This window comes from Lethenteron reissneri, chromosome 49 (assembly GCF_015708825.2).
Source record: "Lethenteron reissneri isolate LAM-NWPU_2019-01 chromosome 49, ASM1570882v1, whole genome shotgun sequence".
Taxonomy (NCBI): Eukaryota; Metazoa; Chordata; class Hyperoartia; order Petromyzontiformes; family Petromyzontidae; genus Lethenteron; species Lethenteron reissneri.
Genome location: NC_083827.1, coordinates 1179816 through 1203094, shown reverse-complemented (window position 1 = coordinate 1203094; position 23279 = coordinate 1179816). Strand labels below are relative to the sequence as shown.

At 47.6% G+C, this 23279-nt stretch overlaps 1 protein-coding gene across 2 annotated transcripts; it reads right to left on the bottom strand.

Moving 5' to 3' along the window:
• Positions 1-3293: 3293 nt before the first annotated feature.
• LOC133354950 (deubiquitinase OTUD6B-like) lies at positions 3294-22535 on the bottom strand. 2 transcript variants are annotated; one of them, XM_061572173.1, is made up of 7 exons: positions 21978-22535; positions 20409-20569; positions 19935-20042; positions 15655-15973; positions 9634-9695; positions 9053-9159; positions 3294-8746 (listed from the first exon to the last, which is right to left on the bottom strand). In XM_061572173.1, exons 1-7 carry the CDS (start codon positions 22102-22104, stop codon positions 8638-8640), a joined length of 993 nt encoding a protein of 330 aa, XP_061428157.1. In that variant the 5' UTR covers positions 22105-22535; the 3' UTR covers positions 3294-8637. The 2 variants fall into 2 exon arrangements, with proteins under 2 accessions (XP_061428157.1, XP_061428158.1); XM_061572174.1 differs by lacking the exon at positions 21978-22535 and adding an exon at positions 20895-21936.
• Positions 22536-23279: the final 744 nt, after the last annotated feature.

Here is a 23279-nt window from a genome sequence, read left to right as displayed (position 1 = left end):
GTATGGTTACACAACCTCTCCACTTCACCAGCCTGCGCTGACCAACGTGGTGAAGTATGGTTATACAACCTCTCCACTTCACCATCCTGCGCTGACCGACGTGGCGAAGTATGGTTACACAACCCCCACGGAGCATGGGGGAGGCCTTCGTCTAGCAGGGGATTCACCGTAGGCTGGAAGGTGGGTAGAGGAAATGCAGTGACAAATTAAACACAGGCATCTCTTTTCTATTCATCAACAAATATAGAGCTGGAATTTAAGGCCTACAAATATTATGTTTTGTCTTTGGTCTAATCTGTTCCTGTTTGCCAAGTGCAAGCATCTACAACCCAAACACTCAAAAGGGATTAGAATTCACAATGTGTGCTCATTTTTCCATTGCACTCATTTCCTGGAAAAGAATGTTGTGGCGAGTCCGTTTGTACCAAATGCCTGTTTGTTATTCACATTTGAGCAGACTATACATGACGGGTCACACAGCACCGTGCTATACTAACCAACGACTACGCAAGCATAGTTTAGAGACAAGTGAATATTTCATACAAAAATAGAGCCCCCTCATGGTACAGGACAAGCCAGAGTCTCCTTGCTTCAAAGGCCAAAACTGCAGTGCTCAACTCTCTTGATAGTTCAGTGCCAGTGACAGAAATTCCCTATCACACTGGCCTACAATGTTTTAGACGTCGTCTGCTTCAGAGATGAAATGTGCTGTTTATTATTGATTTTGATGTGCTGAATTCAAATATGACAATTAAAACAATTGATTGGCTACTGTTCCCAAGATATTAAAGGTTTTTAAAAAAAATATTTTATGTCTATGTATATTGTGTAGATAGTAGAGTTTAACTAATAAATTGTAAACCTAAGTACATAGTTTAGTCCTTATTCAGTGTCTACTCGGCGCTTCTTGGCTTGTCTCTTGTATTCATTAAATGGAGCATCTCTTGTCACTGTCCAGCAATAGTCTGCCCTGATAGAGTTTCTCCATCGTCGCAATGTCCTGGTGAAATCACTCGCCATGCTCGTCGCTCACTGCTCGGCAGTTCGGTGGGAGACAATCTCGATGAAAGTGCAAAAAATGTATCTTTAGTGACATGTTGCAACCAATGCTTTTGAATGCTTTGAGGTTTTCCACCAATTCCCTGTAGTTGTCTGCCTTGTTTCCGAGAAAATTTCTTGCCACTAACTGGAAGGCTTTCCATGCCGTCTTTTCCTTGCCACGCAGTGCACTGTCAAATGCATCATCTCGAAGAAGTTCACGAATCTGAGTACCAACAAAGACACCTTCCTTTATCTTAGCTTCACTTAACCTTGGAAATTTTCCACGGAGGTACTTGAAAGCTGCTTGTGTTTTGTCCATGGCTTTGACAAAGTTCTTCATCAGACCCAGCTTGGTGTGTAAGGGTGGTAACAACATTTTCCTTGATTCAACAAGTAGTGGATGCTGAACACTTTTCCTCACAGGCTGCAATCACTGTCGGAGTGGCCAATCTATCTTGATGTAGTGGGAATCTCTCGCACGACTATCCCATTCGCAGAGAACACAGCAGTAATCTTAATTTTGGAGCTTTCTTGACTGCAGGAATTATTTTTATACGTGACTTTACCGAAAAAACCAAAGAATAACACAGCAGTACTTTGTGTGTCCAGTCTGTATACCAAGCAAGAGAGCAACAACCTTCAAATCGCCACAAAGCTGCCACTCATGTTGGTCATAGTTTATGCACCTCAAAAGTTGTTTCATGTTGTAATAGTTTTCCTTCATATGGACTGCATGACCAACTGGAATTGATGGCAAAACATTGCCATTATGCAGCAAAGCAGCTTTGACTCATCTTCGATGAATCAATGAACAGTCTCCACTCATCTGGATCATGAACGATGTTGAGGGCTGCCATTACACCATGGATGTTGTAGCAGGCTACAAGATTACCTTCCATAATAAAGAATGGGACAAGATCCTTTTGACGGTCACGCAACATGGAAACACTAACATCACCTACCAGGAGATTCCACTGCTACAGTCTGGAGTTTATGACCCTTGGGCAACACCCATCTCAAACCTTTATAACATCCTGCCTCAGCAGCTCTCTCGCTATTTTTTCACCTGATGACGATTGCTTATGTTGCGATCGAAACGTTGTGATATTTCTATTATTTTGTCTATCTACGTGGCTTACCGAAAGACCCAAAGAATATTAATTCCTGCAGTCACGAAAGCTTTAAGTCAAAACTCACTTAACCTCCGCCATTCCCAAGTCAAGGGCCGTATATACTGGCCCAGTAGCATATCTTAAAAACTAGAGCCAATCGACAATTTTAAGCATCATTTTCATTCTCAGTGACCCAGAATTAGTAAAGTTGGACTACATTTATTTCGGAAGCATTTTGGCTGTAGACCAGTTTCATATTGGCAGGGAGCAGTCCATAAGACGACCCTTCTTGACTTATTGCAAACTGGCACCGTTGCCTCGCGTGTTACGCAACGCGACTTTGCAATAGCGCGCTCAACTAACTTGCACTCATTTTTGTTGAAGTAAAGCGCTCCAGCGAGTCGGTCACGGTGTGCGGAACGCGCTGCGAGCTCATCGTTAGTCAGGGCAGCAACGTTCAGTAGCGATGTTCCCTGAGGTGCAGCAGTACTGACAACCACCACAAGCACGGGCAGCAGTAGCAGCAGTAGCAGCAGCAGTAGCAGCAGCAGTAGCAGCAGCAGCAGTAGCAGCAGTAGCAGCAGCAGCAGTAGCAGCAGTAGCAGCAGTAGCAGCAGCAGTAGCAGCAGTAGCAGCAGCAGCAGTAGCAGCAGCAGTAGCAGCAGCAGCAGTAGCAGCAGTAGCAGCAGTAGCAGCAGCAGTAGTAGCAGCAGTAGCAGTAGCAGCAGTAGCAGTAGCAGCAGCAGCAGTAGCAGCAGTAGCAGCAGCAGTAGCAGCAGTAGCAGCAGTAGCAGCAGCAGTAGCAGCAGCAGCAGTAGCAGCAGCAGTAGCAGCAGCAGTAGCAGCAGTAGCAGCAGAAGCAGCAGCAGCAGTAGCAGCAGCAGCAGCAGCATTTCCTTCTTGTGCCACTCTCTCCTCCTCCCTTTCCATCAGCCCGAGTGTGCCACACTCAAGCATCTCACAACCCGTTAAAAATCTGTTTAACTTTTTTTCTTTAAATAGGCTGTTACTACCTTTCATATATGTACGGTAGTATTGTAAATACAATGTATCGTAACCAGTGAAAGATGTGGACGTAAAAATGAAGTTCGACAACATACTCTCACTAACACCAACCATTTCCTTGATTTCTTACAGGAATTTTTTTTATTTACACAATTTTGAGGTACGCGCCGTTTTTCAAGAACACAAACCGAGAGGTAGCTGTACTGATTTTATCAACCCTGGAGAATTTAAAATTGTATCCTTGCAGGTTGCGAGCTGGGCTGAGCGCGGTGAAACCCGACGACTGTGTGGTAGGGAAGTGGGGGTGGGAGGGGAGCTGTTTTGGAAATTCTTACCCAAAACAACTAAAAAGTGATTTGGATTGTAAGAGCCGGATCTCGTATTGTAGTCAACATGGGGAACGTGGCTTGCGGAGAGAGAAAAGTCGGCAGCGTCAGAATACGCGTAGAGCAAATTTCCATTATGTATAAATAAACACTTCACAGCCCTTGTTTATTAAATATTGCAAGAATAGTGTTTATTCAAGCTTCGAATATCATTCAGTTTCACAACTAGAAATCAATATTGGTTAGTTTTGGCATCTTACTCGCGGTGTATTTGCATTATTTAATGTAATCATTCATGCGGCTTAATAGCAGCGGCAGCATGGCAGGGCCCCGGCCAACCATCAAAAGCGCGCGCACCACATCCCAGGGGTTGACTAGATGTTTCCGATTCTGATGATTATTACTACTACTACGCTTGTTTATCCAGGAAAATATCACCGAGTCTCGTGACTTCTCCTTCAGGAGGGTTCTTTCGAGGTCTCGCAGTCGTGGGTGACGGCTGCTTTGTATTTTCTAATTTAGTAATTTGCAGGAAATTAAAAATAAAATTTGGACCGTGACACCAGGCACAGATCGGACTGCTCACTCGAAGGACATCACAGCACCTTTGACGTCCACTGTGAAGCTGACTGTGTGCGTTGGTCTGGCTACTAGACCCGCAGTATTAAAGCAGGGTGGCCGCTGGATTCGAACGGTGAACCTCTGTAAAGAAGCGGGAACACACTACCGCGAGGCTTTATCACCACCCCAAATTACATAATTACCTGTGTTTGGGAAATAATCACGAGTCATCCCAAGGAGAGAGTGGCCGATTCGGACGTTGGCTACGTACGGTGCGAAAGAAGTTCAAAATACAGGGTGTTTCAAATATAGGGACACAATTTCAAAGCAGTATATTTCACGATGGCAACATGTTACAATTACACAAAAAGTTACAAACGGTTTAATGAGTTATCAAGTTTTACTAACCATTTTATAAATGCTCTATGTGCCCTCCACCTGCTGTATGGACAACATCGAGATAATAGTTGAATTCGTCCCAAACGCCTCTCTTACCTTTTCCTCTGAGGTGCATAGTCGCCCTGTGCTCACATACACAGCCTGTTTCCTCAAATTGTCGGTACCAACGATGAATGCTCTTTGACATTGGCGGATCAATGCCAAAACGTCATTGAAACGCACGCTTCACCGCAATTACGGATTGTCTTGCTGAACTGCAGAACGCAAAACGTCCCTTGTGTTGCGGGGCCATCGTCTTGCGAATTACTGAGGCTAGGGGCTGTTTGTGCGCTGGGAGAGGCATCTCGCGGTCATCATTTGAAAGTCTATGCCCCGCGCTCTCTATGCCCCGCCCTTTCAAGTGGTAGGGAGTTTCATTCATGGGCGGTTCGTGGTTGCAGAAATATAGCGATTTCAAATCGGGTCCATCTTTTTAAAACAACCTGTACATACATGAAAAATTGTCAACTCAGTCTCTGATGGGTGCTCCCTTTTGGGTCAACTAACTTCTACGGCAGTTCCTTACTTCAAGAGACTAAACCCTCCACGATCACACACAGTACTCCACTCTGTTGTGTCTATAGTCTCAAGATGTGCGTGTGTGTATAGAATCAGAGGGGTATACATAGACACAAGAGGTGGACGAGACAAAATAAAGTACAAACCAAACAAGTTTGATTCCTGTTTCAGCAAACCACATTTCATACAGAAACACAGGGCAACATCTACATTCAAGAGAGATCAAGATAACTTTTTGACACAGACCATAAACGCCAACATCCAGGGACTTGGATGAGAGATGAGTGTTCTATGTTGAGCAGCAGTCATCTGATTTCATGATTGCCAAAGTTGCCAGTGTCCTGTTTAACACGTAGTAGGCTTTCTCAACCAATATAATCCATAAGAGATTTTTTGGGTTGCGTGAAGAGAAATGTGTTGTTGAACCTGCCACCACCCGACACAGCTAATTAGTAAGATTTGTCACGTAAACAAAACATGCCAGTTCATTAATAGTTCGGCACATCGGTGTGTTGGAGAGTAAACCCAGAACATTTGCAATTCGAGTACCGTGACATTTTGCCGGTAACTACCTTACCAATTGCCTGTGTCGGGTGGTGGTGGGTTTCACGACACATTTATTATGGAGTGTCCTGTTGTAAAGAAGTAGACGCCAATCATGGGGCACGGATATAAAAAAAAACATCCACAGGTGACGGAACCAAGACTACCAAACGTGAGTAGTAGTTTACGCTTTCTATTGGGCGTCGGGGTTTGAACCCAGGTTCTGAGCAATGCTCACCGAGGGATCTTACATGGGCAGCAGCGCCCTGGGACACAGATAGATCGCCTTGATCTCAGTGCAGTCAGTTGGACATGCCCCAGCACACCCACGTGAGCGCTGTATTTCTTTGCAGGACAAAAGAACAAAGAGGCCGTCACATACCAGTCAAGTGCAGCTACACAGAGATCAAGCCGATAAAGGATGCGGGTTTTCAAAGGCTGCATGGGATGCGTGCGTATGCTTGGAATACACACGGCGCGCTATCTTTCGACTTACCACATGAAAAAACATCTATTTGGGTAAAAACTATCAAAAGTTGGTTTGTGACGGGATATCTTTCAGTTCCGATGTGTCGCGAGTTGAGAGCTATGCGTGGAGATATCGGCCGATAGGACACCTTTGTTTGGTTGTGTCCATTCACTTTCTGATGTTCAGAGATTATTTTTTAAACGTTATTATTATGCTTGAAGATCCAAGAAGGCCCCCGAGTCTTGTGACTCTTTCGAATCAAGATCCTGCCAAGTTGTCGCAGTAAGGGATAATGATTGCTATGTAGATTCCAATTGAGTAATTAGAAACATGTGCCAATATCAACGGTTTCAACAGATAAATATACTCTCACAAGATAGTGCCAGTACAGTAAGAGCACTGGGCCACTGAGGAAGTGCATGTTAAGTGTTAGTCATGGCAGCGGTCCCCAACCTTTTCGGCACCAGGGACCAGTTTCGTGGAAGACAATTTTTTCATGGACCCGGGGGGGGGGGGGGGGTTCATCACGGGGTCTTTCCCCCTTTTCAAAGAAGTTCTCCAGCGACGTTTGTTTATTACTCATTGTGGCTACTAGGGGTTAGAGCTTGCGGGCGAACCAAAACTGTGACTGAGACGAGTACGCAGTGCGGGAAAGAGGCGCGGATGGAAGTGGTAAATAATAAAATAATGGGGGCGGGCCCCGCGCGGACTCACCGCTCTCACCTCCTGCTGTGCGGCCCGGTTCCTAACAGGGCACGGAGCGGTTCCTAACAGGTCACGGAGCGGTACCGGTCCGCGGCCCGGGGGTTGGGGACCCCTGAATTATGGCATTCGGCAAATAAATTGCTTAAAATATAGAGATTCCTCCAGTCTAAAAAAAGATTCTGATTCTGAGCTGCGCCTGTCACTGGAATGGCAGGTGTGATGTTGTGACATACCGATGCATGTACAGCAGATGTTTCCATGTGACAGTTTAAATTCCACGTTGGTGTCACGTTTACATTTTACATATAAACGAGTAAGCCGTTTGCATCGGACCCACATATACATATATAGCAGGAGACACAGCACACGAAGAGTCAGACCAAGTCCCCTTCAGGACTTAAAGGGTTCAGTTTTAAAGCCAGAGGCTTGGAGAGCCAGAAGTATGGCAGCCTTGGGATTCTTGGGAGTCACTTTAATGCCGAGACGATTTTAAAAATGGAAATGCCACGGGAACCACCTGGTAGTTAAGAAAGTCGCAATTAAATCCTGACTTTAAGCTTTCGTGACTGCAGGAATTCATATTAATTGGGTCTTTCGGTAAAGTCACGATCGCAACACAAGCCATCGTCATCACCTGATGACGATGGCTTGTGTTGCGATCGAAACGTCGTGATATTTTTGAAAATTTTTCGATCTACGTGGCTTTACCGAAAGACCCAATGAATACATAACGATTGTAAACACAAAATTCTAAGAAATTGCAAAATATTTAATTTTAACTTATGGGGACGTGACAAAGTGCAGATTGTAAACAACGAATTGTACTAAAAATAGTGAAGGGAGAAGTTCAGCGGTTAAATTGAGGAAGGCTCTACGATGATTAGCGCAGGCTTTACGATGCCCCTACCACCCACGATGGGCGCTCTTCCCCATGCAAGCAACGTTATCAACCGAGAACAGCAATGGCTGCATCCACCAACTACATTTGGACATCTGTGACTATTGGACATCTGTGAAAAATAGTTGCATAGCTCATTGGATTGCTCCAGTATAAATAAAGATTCTGATACATCAGTGGTCCTCATTACAAGGCCTGCGGGCCACTGGTGGCCCCTGGTGGCCCCTGGTGGCCTTAAGTGCGGCCCCTGACGTGCGACCCCCGACAATACACAATTGTGAAAACACCCCCCATCAATCATAGTGCTGTCAAACCCCCAATAGTTGGAAATGTGTGACGGTCGGTGCTCACACTGATGTCAAAATTTCCCCCCCCCCCTCTGAAAATTAGTGAAGAACACTGGACTACATTATCAGCAGCACAGGTAGTTTCTGCAGGAATGCCACCATGTAATACTGAAGCCGTTTGCCTCCCATGAACTGCTCAACTCCTGATTTTTGCTACCCTTAACAATGCTGCTCAACCCAGAATGCACTGTGCAAATTTACCGCAATATTTTTCGCGAGAGCGATCCAGTGCAATTTTACAAGAATACATCCTGGTATCGCATTTATTTTACATTTTCAATCTTGCCTTTTGCCAACTAGGCAAAGCAAAGCATGTTATCCCCACAACTGTTAAGAGTCACACATTACAATCTGAACAACTCAATTGACAACATTCCGGTTGAAATTCTCCAATAGTCTATTTTCCACAACCACCACACCTCTGTCTTTAGCTGTGCAAATGCGTGGGTGTTTCATGCCATGCCCATTTGACACATACGCCTTTTGGAGTAAACGCGTCTGAATTCCATGCCAAAGCAAGTTTTTACAACGCCCGTTCTCGTGCATTCACTGGTGACCGAGCTAAGCAGACCACGAACATCACGACACACTTGCAGGATGTAAATCGTAGTGGCCGCTTGGAATTCCAAACGAGGAGTTTGACGGCGCTGGCTCTCTCCTGCCGGGGAGGTTCTCAGCGACCGCTCTCTCCGTCCTCTCCTCCTCCCTCTGCGCCGCCCCCCTCGGGGATGGGTTCCACAGAGTCGTAGTGCTCCCCCAGGCCGTAGGCGTGGCGCATGTAGCTGTGGAGTGGGGGGGTGACAGCGGCAGCATCGGCTCATGTTGGCAAGGGTCATTGCTTCATTTGGAAATATGCAAATGATGAGAAAACCGATTGCAACAGAAACATCAATGCAGCTTGGAGTAAAGGAATTTAACAACACACAAAGGTGTGCTGTGTATGTACAAAAGCTCTCAGCGCTGCTGCCTGTTGGGATGGCCACATCTTCTCAACTCTTTGAGTTAGTGGTCTAAATGACATGTCCACATTATTCAGTTCTATTGTGTGGGTAGCGCTGGCCACGTGGGTGCTGTCGGTGTGAGCCTACATGAGTGTGATGGGCGGAACGTGGTACTCGTCCCCGATGGTGATGGGAGGAGCGCTCGCCTGCACCACCTCCAGGGGCGTCTCCAATGCATGAGACAGGGCCCTTAGCTGGTTGCGCAGCACCACATACACACAAGTGGAACATCATCACTCCTGCACCCGCATATAATGGCTCAATCGTTGAAGGAACCGCACTTTATGGTCCCATAAATACAAAACTCCCCTCTTAGTCGCTTGTATTGTCAGACCAAGGAGCTATTAGTGAGCTATTAGTGAGCAGCCATGCAGGCTTGCCCAAAAATGTTTGGTTTAGCGCAGTAAAACCAAACACACATACCATCACATACCCACACACTCAGATATGTCCATATAAACAAAGACAAAGTTCCCCCTGAAAGTCTGTAACAGACTATTGGGGAAAGTGCTGTTAGCGAGCACCTATGAAGGCCAGCACAGCACACGAGAGGGCGGGTGGCCAGCACCACGCCCGGCCGCCTTTGTCCATACATACCCCAGCACACACACACACGCACGTTGGTGTGTGTGTCACACACACACGTGGTGTGTGTCGCGGCCTCTTACCTCCAGTTGGCCTCCCCATGCTGCAGTCTTCTCCACCTCATCGCAGTATTTGTCAAACTCCTCTGCGACAAATGCAATGACAGCGAGATTGCCGAGGGTGTTATGCACAGTAGTCATTGTGTTTAAGCCTTGCAGTTCAGCGCAGCCATGCTAAACTACAGAATGCATTCAAGAATGGCGAATATGGTAATCGTCTATGCTTGAATGCTAAAACACCCATGCAAATTATCTCGTCGTTACTTTACATATTTTCCCAGGAGAGAGGATATTCTATTAAATTCAGCTCTTATAAATAATGGTTGGGATTGTTTTTCACCAGACTTCCATCGTACAGCTGGAGACAGATCCCACTGGATAACAACGCCATATGTCCTGGTGAAACAAACGCATTACTATAAAATGTCTCACAGTTTGCACAACAAGACTACATCTTTTTTTTCTATTCCTGTTCAAATATAAGCCTCAGAGCTACACCACGATAAATTAAATGTTCCATCGGTATCTATGGGATTTTTTTTCAGTCATTGAATCTCAAAAGAATCCAGTTTAAACTGCAATAGTTTCTATCTATTAGAAGCCAGGACCGCAGTGACGATGGCTCATTGCTCAGACAAAAACATTCACCTTAAATCGCCTAGGCTAAATCAGCACATTTTAAACATTTTGCAAGTGAGATCTGACCATCATTAGATGTGTAGGAAATAATTTAATATCTAAAATTACATTTTTTATGCCCTTTACAACTACGGTTGAAAGCAGTCATACATTAGCTCCTGATTTCGGTCTATCTGCGTGCCTTTAACATGTAGCATTGGGTCACGATAACAACGTACATACCATCTGGTATAAATTAAACGTGAGTGTAAATCATATTTATTTATACTGGAGGAATCTGATGAGCTATAAAGCTCTTTTGCACAGATGTCCAGTAAAAGTTGTTGTTATAAGAAACTTACTGTTCGAAGGGTTACCAAGACTTGGTGACAAAACAACAATCAGCAATGGAAACCCTTCTGAGCCAATGCGATGAAATCAGATGCCATGTATGCCCCCAGAATAACATCATGATATGCGATGTCATCTCGCGACATCACACGTCATGCACTCGCCTCCACTCAGGATACACATAATTACACGCGACATCTCTATTATCACTCTTGCAAGATGGCGACAGCGCCGCAGCTGGCTGCAGTCCCGGATCGCTCTCACAGTTTATCAACGTAACCACACCTCGTACCTTACCCACGTCCTTCTTCACTCACCACCACTCTTCTTACTTTCATCTTCCATTACATTCTTCATATAATTTATTTTGTTTCATTATTTTCATTATTACTTTGGCGTCGCCCGAGTTTTGGGTGGCGGCAGATCCCTGCACCCAACCCTGCCAGCCTCCGTGTTCACTGCACACGCCTCGCGGCGCTACAACTGCCGACAAATGCCGTTTACTGCAGTGCCACACAACTCGCCTTAACTGCCGCATTGCACAGCTGTTGGGCAGTGCGAGTAAACGAGGCCTGTTGCTTCGATTCACGAAGCTGGAGGACGCTGGCTGTATTGTTCATGCGGCGCGGCTTAACATCCGCCCCGGGCACGGTTTCTACCAGCAACGTCCTCACAAGGCACCTCTTCCGGTACCATCAGCGACTGTGAGCTTGGCGTGCCCCAGCATCGCCAGCAAGTGGGGGATCTACGTGCTCCGTCCAACGTTCACCACCATCAGCGAGTGGGAACGCGAAGCAGCCTGTCATCTCCTCAACACGAGAGAGTTGGCTTGCCTACTGCCCAGCACCACCAGTGAACGGGAGCTCTGTGAGGTACGTCCATCCTGCTGCACCACCTGCGAGCTGGAGCACAGAGCGTGGTCAGCTAATCCACTGGACTTCGTGTTCTTCTGGCTGCTCCATTGTACGCCCCGCCTGCGTGGTTCTGTACGCCCGTGTACGCCCTCAACGAGTGTTTACACGGGCGTGTTTGCATCCGCTACGTACGAGGAAGTGCTTGCTGACAGCGTGGAGCTTGGACAACGACACCTCGACTTGCTGCTCAGGGCAGCAGAGCCGCTGATTGGAGTACACCCGAATCCGGGCCCCTTCATCCGCACCATCGTTGCAGCACGGGCTGATATAATAGGGCTACGACATGCACCATCTCTTCATCATCTGCACCTGCAACCCACGCTCCTGAGGACGCTCTCTGTCCTTGGGCTTCTCCGAGGCCAACGTCGGAGACTGCATCGGCACCGTGGTTGCAGAGGTGGTAGGGGCCGCCGTTCACAGGTCGTCCTCGAACCAGCCAACTCCTCTGTTCCCTTGACGCCTCACCTGCACGGATCTTCACATCTACCTTCACATATCCGCCTCGGCCTGCTCAACGCACGCTCCATCACCAATAAATCAGCCCTGATTCACGACACCATCTCGGACCACCACATCGACCTTTTGCTCATCACTGAGACTTGGTGCAGGCAAGACTCCCCGCCAGCTATCTCTCTGGAAGTTGCGCCCCCAGGATACAAGGTTCTACATAAACCTCGCGCAACTAACCAGCGGGGTGGTGGCTTAGCGGTCGTTTACAATGCTCACTTGAAAATTAAAGAGCTCCATCTACCAATGGCTCAGGCCACATCGAGGTCCAGTCTGTATCCCTTACTACTAACAACGAGTGCTTTTCCATCATTTCCATCTATCGCCCTCCAGATGGCAGCATCAACACCTTCGTAAACGAGCTTTCGGAATTCCTATATCTGATTCCTAACCCATCTCACAGGCTCGTGCTTACAGGTGACTTTAATTGCCCCGGCAATATCCCAGCCTCCATCGATAGTCACCTTGAGTCAACTTTGGCCTGCCATAACCTGGTCATCACAAACTCAGGCCCCACTAGAGCTTCATCAACAAACGTTGAGAGCATGCTCGACCTGGTTCTGGAACCTAACCAGCACCGACGCATCACTGCACTGGGAGTTTTCCAAACTGGTTACTCCGACCACCGCCTCATACTTTCTTCCCTCCAATTTCCCAAGCCAATCACCATCAAATTCACCCGCAACTTGCGTAATTTCAAGGGCATCGCATTTCCTGCTTTTCGTCACCTCCTTGCAAACTCGCTTTCAATGTTATCCCCATCATCGGATCCAACCGTCTGCGCTCTCCAACTAGAAGCTGACATGAGGGCGGCGCTGGACAAACTAGCTCCATTAAAATCACGAACCACTAGGCAGTCTTCTCACGACACTCACTGGCTCTCAAGAGATGCCATCATTGCTAAGCGAACCAGGAGGCGCCTTGAACGTATCGCATCCCGCAGTGGTCTACCTGCTGATCGACTTGCTTACAGAGTCGCCTGCAGGAAAACTAACAAACTGATCCTTGTCTCACGTTCCTCCCACATTGAGGAACGCATCAAAAAAGCAACCGGAAACCCGCGCATTCTATGGAAAACCCTCAAAGATCTTCTCCATCCTGGTAGCACTACGGTCCCTCACCTTAGCGATCCCCTTGCCTCACTGAAACTTGCCACCTCTTTTAATACTTACTTCAACAACAAGCTAATCGCCGTCGCAAACTCGTGCACGTCTACTGACACATTGCACCATTGTACCCCGCTCATGGTACCTAAAATTGTAAGCACTAACCCAGACACTCGTCTAACTATGCTAAAGCCTGTGTCTACAAAAGACGTTTTCGCTTTAATTGAATCACTTCATTTGAAGTCATCTCCACTCGACGTGCTCCCAGGTTCCTTGTTCAAGCAATGTGCTCCGGAACTCGCCATCATGATCAGGAACATCGCAAATGCCTCCTTCTCTTCGGGGTGTTTTCCGTCCAACCTCAAATCTGGCCTGGTTTCTCCCTTGTTAAAGAAACCAAATCTAGATCCGGATGACCTATCTAGTTATCGTCCCATCACTAACCTCTCGAACCTCTCTAAACTCCTTGAACGACTAGCCCTCGCCCAGCTACAACCACACGTCACCTTCTCCGCAAACTACTGCTACTTCCAGTCAGCTTACCGTCAAAACTATTCCACAGAAACAGCACTCACTAGAGTGCTTGATGACATTTTAACGATCATTGATTCCGGCTCAACTGTTGCACTTGTAAGTCTGGACATTTCGTCAGCCTTCGACACCATCAACCATTCGCTCCTTACTTCCCTCCTGAAATCCGACTTCGGCATATGCGGCTCAGCACTCAAGTGGTTAGCTTCGTACCTTTCTGACCGGCAATCCTCAGTCAGGGTGGGCATGTCCACATCGCCTGAAACAACAGCATTATGCAGGGTTCCCCAGGGCTCTGTTCTAGGTCCCCTGCTCTTCACAGCCTACACTTCCCCGATCGGCCGGCTCATTGCAAGCTTCGGTGTTCAGCATCACTCATACGCGGATGACACGATTCTATTCACCGCCATCGATTCTAGCAATGCATCTGGATTCGAGAGGCTTTCGGAATGTACCACCGCCGTGCAACAATGGTTCACTGCACACAACCGAGCCCTTAATCCGAAAAAGTCAGTGGCCATCATGTTAGGTACCAAGCAACGTCTCAATTCAGCAGCACTCCCCACACACATACACATCTTCGGTCACAGCATCAAGTTCACCGACCACTTCAGCTACCTCGGTGTCATCCTAGATTCAACTTTATCCTTCGACCATCAAACCAACCATATCATCAGCTCATGTAACTTTCACCTGAAGGCTCTTAGACACATACGTCCTCTCATCTCTACTGAAATTGCCAACACTTTGGCATGTTGCATAGTTGGGTCTCGCCTTGACTATTGTAACTCCGTCCTTGTCCGGACCTCCGCTGGCAACCTAAAGAAACTTCAAAGACTACAAAATAACCTAGCACGCGTCGTCATTGCCCACACTCATCCCCGCCTCGACTCACTAGCTCGTCTCCGCGCTCTCAACTGGCTCCCCATCACCAGTAGGGTCACATACAAGACCGCCTGCCTCTGCCACAATGCCTTCATATCCGCCTGCCCGCCGTATCTTTCTTCATTATTGACAACTTGCAGCTCAGCACACGGCAGATGCCTGCGCAGCGCGACTCACGACCTCCTCTCGATACCAAGATCCAGGATGGTCATGTCTACACGCCGCTTCTCGGTGGCAGCCCCAACAGTCTGGAACGATATCCCTCTGCACATTCGCAGCATCACCTCAATCGCCTCCTTCAAGAGACACTTAAAAACTCAACTCTACAATCATGCTTTTGAGCGACTCTGAGCTTGGCTCCGCGCCTCTGAGTTGCGGCCACTACGTCTGCAAATTTGCGCGCGTTACAAATTGTACTATTATTATTATTATTACTCATTAAATACGACCGTGGTGGTGATTTCACTACGGCGCTTGTGCCATGTTAGGTGCACTTTGAGGCCACATGAAGAGTTGAAGGCCCGCTGGCAGAAGGTCACGGAGCAGACCCAGGTGCCATGGGTTGAGTGAATGAGATGACTCGCAGATGCACCAACTGTGTTTCCCACTCTGTGAACTTTCTCCATTTTAGCCGCCTGGCGCTCTGCTCGTTGTTGTGAGCGTCGTTCTTCTGCCCTCCATTATTGCTGGAGGGTGACTGCCTCCAACTCCCCAGCAGTAACCTTTATGAATCTCCTTGACAGAAGCCGCTCTTGACACTGCTGATACCAGTCATCAGGAAGTCTAATCAGCTCCACATCCTTCTGTATCATATCAGTCCATCTCTTCTCGAGCCCGTGTCATGCCCGTTTAGCCCCATATATCCGGCCAAACAGAAGCTGTTTAGGCATGCGGTGGCTGGGCATGCGGGCTACATGACCCAGCCAGCGCAGCCTTGCTTGCCAGAGGAGCTCACGGATGGGATTGTGTCTAGATCTTTCAAGGAGTTGTGAGCTCCTCATACAATCCAGGGCAAAACTTTGGCCGAGAAGACCCGGAGCTTTGTGTGGAATGAAAGACCAGGTAGCTTCCGCAAAGCATGACGCACCTTATGAATATATAATGCCGCTCGACAGACACACGCACACACGTACCATCTGTGTACGCCTCGCCCGTGCCAGCCTGAGTGAGGAATGGTGCAAATTCGTCGCGGTGCTGCCGTATGTAGCTCGCGGCACACGCCCTCAACTCGGCGACGGACAGCGCGGGGCCCGCCCGTGCCTCCAGCTGGTGCCGCACGGCTGCGTACATGCAGTGGCCATCGGGCGGCACGGGCCGGGCGTGCAGGCCACGGGCGGCCAGCAAGTCGGCCACACGGCGGCCCTCGAGGTGACGCGCGCCGTGAGTCAGCTCGTTCAACTCGGCCGTCGCGATACGAGCCTCGCGCTCCCTCTCGCTCGCAGCCTTCTTGTCCTGAGCGGGGGGCGGCAGGGACACGAAAGAAGCGATGGCATCAGCCATAATAACCTACCCGCAGTGCTTTTGTAAAATACATGGACTCTTCGGGCCCTGATCAAGACTGATTTGCTGGGCATTTAACACTCTTTACAGGGCATGCGAGTGTGTCATCTCGTGTGGATAAGAGGCCTATTGAAGACATTTCAGAGGTGATTCTGTGGTGTTATCATCTCAGGCCATTCCCTAACACAGGGTGATGCACCGCTGCCTGCAAGAGTCCTGAATGCAAAATTATTTGCCTGATGACATTATGACCAAATCACCCAGCATGCGTCCAAACTCTTAAGCAGGGTTGAGCCAGGATACTGCTTGAATGAGTAACCACAGGCAGGTATTGTAGTCTGCTGTGGGACTTGGTTGTTACGAGAGGGCAGTGCAGTATCATCCATTGTTGTATTGTCCTGTGTTCCAAAGTGTTTGTGAACGCTGCCCACCTCTGCCAACCTACACTGACCAAGGAAGTATGGTCAAATAACCTACAGTGAGGGAAAAAAGTATTTGATCCCCTGCTGATTTTGTACGTTTGGCCACTGACAAAGAAATGATCAGTCTATAATATTAATGGTAGGTTTATTTGAACAGTGAGAGGCTGAATAACAACAACAAAATCCAGAAAAACGCATGTCAAAAATGTTATAAATTGATTCGCATTTTAATGAGGGAAATGTGTATTTGACCCCCTCTCAATCAGAAAGATTTCTGGCTCCCAGGTGTCTTTTATACAGGTAACGAGCTGAGATTAGGAGCACACTCTTAAAGGGAGTGCTCCTAATCTCAGCTTGTTACCTCTATAAAAGACACCTGTTCACAAAAGCAATCAATCAATCAGATTTCAAACTCTCCACCATAGCCAAGACCAAAGAGCTCTCCAAGGATGTCAGGGACAAGATTGTAGACCTACACAAGGCTGGAATGGGCTACAAGACCATCGCCAAGCAGCTTGGTGAGAAGGTGACAACAGTTGGTGCGATTATTCGCAAATGGAAGAACACAAAAGAGCTGTCAATCTCCCTCGGCCTGGGGCTCCATGGAAGATCTCACCTCGTGGAGTTGCAATGATCATGAGAACGGTGAGGAATCAGCCCAGAACTACACGGGAGGATCTTGTCAATGATCTCAAGGCAGCTGGGACCATAGTCACCAAGAAAACATTTGGTAACACACTACGCCATGAAGGACTGAAATCCTGCAGCGCCCGCAAGGTCCCCCTCCTCAAGAAAGCACATATACATGCCCGTCTGAAGTTTGCCAATAAACATCTGAATGATTCAGAGGACTGGGTGAAAGTGTTGTGGTCAGATGAGACCAAAATGGAGCTCTTTGGCATCAACTCAACTCGCCGTGTTTGGAGGAGGAGGAATGCTGCCTATGAACCCAAGAGCCCCACCCCTACCGTCAAACATGGAGGTGGAAACATTATGCTTTGGGGGTGTTTTTTTGCTAAGGGGACAGGACAACTTCACCGCATTAAAGGGACGATGGACGGGCCATGTACCGCCAAATCTTGGATGAGAACCTCCTTCCCTCAGCCAGGGCATTGAAAATGGGTCGTGGATGGGTATTCCAGCATGACAATGACCCAAAACACACGGCCAAGGCAACAAAAGGAGTGGCTCAAGAATAAGCACATTAAGGTCCTGGAGTGGCCTAGCCAGTCTCCAGACCTTAATCCCATAGAAAATCTGTGGAGGGAGCTGAAGGTTCGAGTTGCCAAACGTCAGCCTCGAAATCTTAATGACTTGGAGAAGTTCTGCAAAGAGGAGTGGGACAAAATCCCTCCTGAGACGTGTGCAAACCTGGTGGCCAACTACAAGAAACGTCTAACCTCTGTGATTGCCAACAAGGGTTTTGCCACCAAGTACTAAGTCATGTTTTTCAGAGGGGTAAAATACTTATTTCCCTCATTAAAATGCAAATCAATTTATAAATTTTTTGACATGCGTTTTTCTAGATTTTGTTGTTGTTATTCTGTCTCTCACTGTTCAAATAAACCTACCATTAGAATTATAGACTGATCATTTCTTTGTCAGTGGGCAAACGTACAAAATCAGCAGGGGATCAAATACTTTTTTCCCTCACTGTATATGATCCGTATGGTCATGGGGAGGCCCATATCCAGCAATGGATTGACAAACATAACCATATATCTTGACTTAAAGCTTTCGTGACTGCAGGAATTCATATTATTTGGATCATTCGGTAAAGTCACGTAGATAGAACAATAAAATAAAAAGGAAAAAAATAAAGTGAATAAAAAATAATAAAAATAACACAACGTTTCGATCGCAACACAAGCAATCGTCATCAGGAGAAAAAAGAGGGGGAAAGCTGCTGAGGCAGGCTGTTTTTAAAGGTTTGAAATAAGTGTAGCCCAAGGGTCATTAACGAAGTGGGCGGGGCTAGTGATGTCAAAGTGAGAGAGAACCTGTTAATGTAAAATCAGAGAGTCGAAAATAACTGCCAACAGCGGAAGGTAAGATGGAAACATCACAGCCAGTTATAACTTAAACTTGTTAATAACGTCCTTCCAATGATTGCTCAGTTTGTACTCATCTTCTCGCTTCAAATTGTGTCTGTCTATATATCTAAATGGCTTCATGAACGAATCTTTGTTGATAGCCAGTGGGTTTGCAGAGTACCTTCGTCTTGGAGAAATCAATTTCGTGTGAGCCCACCGTGTTTAAAATCTGCCTGATGTTCACGAACACGATCCGAGACATGTCGCTTTATTTCCCCAATGTAACTACTGCCGCAGGCACAGCTTAGTTTGTAGACACCGGAGTATTGCATGTCAGGGATCACATTCTTCACAGATGGGATCAGATCACAAATTTTATGTATTGTGTTAAATCGAACCTGGATCTTGTGTTTGCTCATGATTTTGGGAATCGTTTTGGTGACCCCTGCTATGTAGGTGATGGTTTTGATTGGGTCCTCAGATGGTTCTTTCCCAACGGTTGGCATGATAGCCTTACGGACTGTATAGTCTGAATATCCATTAATCTTAAGGGCTTGGTGTACATGCTCCAGTTCACTGGCTAGGTGGTGATGGTCGGAAATACGAGCTCTATGGTGCAGAGTTTTGATGAGGGAATTATTCTGGAATGGATGGTGGTGGGAGTCAGGTTTTAGTTAGGCATCCGTATGGGTGGCTTGCCTATAGACAGTGTCCTATTGAGCCATCTGGTCTCTTTTCGATTAAAACATCCAAGAATGGTAACTTGCCATCCTTTTCCACCGCCATGGTGAATTTGATGGCTGGGTGTTAGGAATTGATGTGGTTGAGGAATTGGTTCAGAGCTGGTAGGCCATGTGGCCAGATGATGAACGTGTCATCTACGTACCTCTTCCACAAGGACGGACGTAGAGTGGATGCCTGGATGGCATCTGTCTCAAATTTTTCCATGAAAACATTGGCTACAACTGGAGATAAGGGAGAACCCATTGGGGTACCTTCAACTTGTTTGTAGAATGTTCCATTCCAGGTGAAGTGTTGGTGAGGCAGTGTCTAACAAGGGCCGGTACATCAGCATTCAGTCCTTGTTGGACCAAATCTTCAATGATTGCAATGGTGTCATGCACAGGAACTTTGGTAAACAAAGATACTACATCGAAACTAACGAGCAAATCACCTGGAGATAATGAGATGTCCTTAAGAATGAAACCATATATGTACATGTACAATAACATGATTTGGATAGCTAAATTAAAACAGTTTGATGGAAATAAAATCCATGTCTAAGAATAATAATTTAAACAGGACTTGAATTAGAAGGGTGTGGTAGCGTAGAGTGATTATTTGGGCATGAAGTGCTTTGAGACCCGTGTGTAAACAATACATAACATACATTAACGGTGAGATTGAAACTTATCAGGTGAGTGTGGGAAGGCTATGATCGCAACACACTCGTCTCACCCGTCGCTTCTGGGCCTTGCTCACACGCAGCTGCGTCTCCGTCTTCCCTGCATCTTCTGCAACCGAAGTCAGTTCCACACTGGCCAGCGCATCCAACACGCTCCCCACCTGCTCCACACTCAGCACAGTCAGAAGATCAGGAGTGATAGGAATGCTAATTTGTTTCAGCCTGGGCATGGAGGCAAGGTAAGAGAACAAGGAGCCCTAAATGGGGAAACGCGTGCAGTGCACACCTGTAAATCAATGTGTGGGCTTTGCAGGTGTGCTGCATAGTTCTCCGATGTGTTTTCGGGGGGCTTATACCACGTGCTTTTACAACACGATTATTTTACATGTCACTCCACGTGCTGGGTCGCTTCTTTCGGTTCCTACAGAAACTCCCGGCATCGTGGAGCAAAAACATCGCGGCACCGTGCCTGCCCAGTAGAAAATAGTGGTGCGGTCACAGCTGCACTACTGGCCACGGTTAATTACCGTGGCTGCTTGGCTCTCGCTGCGCTCCCCAGCGAGCACGAGTCTCTCGCGTTCGTGGCGTGCCTCCAGCTCGGCCTCCGTCTGTGCGACCTCATCCGCAAGCTGCTTGCGCCTTTTCTTGTCGTTCTTCGGTACCGCATTCTTCATTGCCTGGACACGCCCTGTGGAAAAACAAATTACTCGACAGCCAGGAACGGTGCAACCAGATTTCCCCGAGCAATATATAACATACTATGTTCTCACATTTCCTTTCCTGCGACCAAATCACCCAGGATGCACTCCTCATATCCTGGAAACTGCTATATAGCATCCTATGACACCTGTTTTATACATTATGATCACTCATTAAACCTCCGCAGTTGGCTACGTACGGTGCGAAAGAAGTTCAACATACATTCAAGCACTATTGAAGCTCAACCCTGCGTAGCGATCAAGATCTGACAGGCTTGGGCACATTCCAGGCGATACTCCAGCAAAAATCCTCACCTGCATCATCTTGCATCCTCCAAAGTCTCTCCAGTGCAAATGATCTACGGAGATTGGTTTTAATACTGTTTTGTTATAGTCAATGGTTCCATTGGTACAGGGGTCAGGTCAAAGTGTCTCTCAAGCTCGTCTCTGTGGCCCTCAGCCAATGATACTAATTCCACATTCTTATGGCTGGTGGCAGTCTCTCCATATAATGAGAACTGCTGTGTTCCCACAAAGTAGAACGGTACTTATTTTAGCGACTCCGGAGAGATGATGAGATGAGCGGACGGCTCTGCTCCAGCGCCTGTAACGGGGCGTTAACTAGGGGAGCGTAAGCTTGGCATTTGAGCACAAATGTGTGAACAAGGAAATAAAAATGCTCAAATAAAAATTAAGTCATCGTAACAGAATTGAGTCAATATATATATATAACGTAAGTGATGTGCGGCTAAAATGTACTTAAACATACTGTATGTATAAAATACATGTACAGTAGCAAATAAATTACTCGTGTTGCTGCAGGCACATAAATGAAACTATTTTCGTCAATCCACTGCTAGAGGAGAGCCTCCCCATGCGGGTTCATCATCGTGCGTGTTGATGGCGGGGGAGCATAGACGTGGGAGTATAATAATAATGATGATCGATGTTGCTGCCCATGGAGAGACTGGTTATTAAAGGGACGTTTCCCCCAATTCCCCACACAACGACGGGACACTTCGTCTGTTGTCATTCCAGAATCGGCCCCGCGCCTCGCGTGCACCACGCGTCCTGCGTTCACTGCGAGCGTCAACGCGGCGCCGTGCTTGACAGTCTGCACGTGTCTCAAGGCTCTACTCCTCCTACACGGAGTAGCAACAACTCCAGTCACCTACAAAGAGCGACGACAACTCCAGTGTAGGTGCCTGCACACAAGTTGGCCAAGACCACCGCGGTGCCGCTCGAAGCCTTCAACGAGCCCCCCCCTCCCTCCCCCGGCTCCATTGAGCCTCGCGGGCACGGCGAGCAGGCAAGGCGCGGGGCTCACGCAGAGGCCTCGCGGGGAAAGTGCGGACGAAAGCTGCAGCACCACCACCACAACCACCGCCGCCTCGTTACCCTGCAGCTCTCTCTTCTCCCGCTTGTGCCTCTGCGAGAGCTCCTCCTGGGCGGGGAGGCACCCGCTGCCGACACCGCCACCACCACCGTCGGCTGCTGCCGCTGCGCGCTGCTGCTGCTGCTCCATCGTGGGCCGGGCGAGGGAGCCGAGGGAGCCGGGCGAGGGGCACGTGGAGCGGCTCCTGGCGACGCCTCTCGCCGTGGGCGCGATTCGTCGTCGTCGAGACGAGTCGCGCTCCTCTCCCCACCGCCGCCGCCAGGGAGAGCCCCGCTGCTGTGGACTAACATTCTGACCACGATTCCGCTTCCCCAGGTAAGACCCCACGGGGCTCCGTTATAGCGGAGCGCGTTCTCAGAAGCGACGTGAATGATGAGAGAACATCTCGACGCAGTGGATCGTCATCGCGTGGGAGATGAATCGCGGACAAACACTCGCGATGTTGATGATTCTTAATGGGGAGGGGAACAAATCCACACGACCACGGAGAGAGAGACACGCAGACTCCAAATATACAAGAGCAGGGTACGTCAGGGTTGGGTTCGAACCCGCGGCCTCCTGTACATCAGGCGAGGAGTTAACGTCTCAACACCGCCCAGCAGAGGTTCATTCCACTCCACACGTTTCTATAATCTACAGCATGTGAATGCACTATACACATGTTTCACATGTGAATGCACTATACACTTGATTTACATGTGAATGCACTGTACACTTGGTTTACATGTGAATGCACTGTACACTTGGTTTACATGTGAATGCACTGTACACTTGGTTTACATGTGAATGCACTGTACACTTGGTTTACATGTGAATGCACTGTACACTTGGTTTACATGTGAATGCACTGTACACTTGGTTTACATGTGAATGCACTGTACACTTGGTTTACATGTGAATGCACTATACACTTGGTTTACATGTGAATGCACTATACACTTGGTTTACATGTGAATGCACTGTACACATGGTTTACATGTGAATGCACTATACACTTGATTTACATGTGAATGCACTGTACACTTGGTTTACATGTGAATGCACTGTACACATGGTTTACATGTGAATGCACTATACACTTGATTTACATGTGAATGCACTATACACTTCATTTACATGTGAATGCACTATACACTTGGTTTACATGTGAATGCACTGTACACATGGTTTACATGTGAATGCACTATACACTTGATTTACATGTGAATGCACTGTACACTTGGTTTACATGTGAATGCACTGTACACTTGGTTTACATGTGAATGCACTGTACACTTGGTTTACATGTGAATGCACTATACACT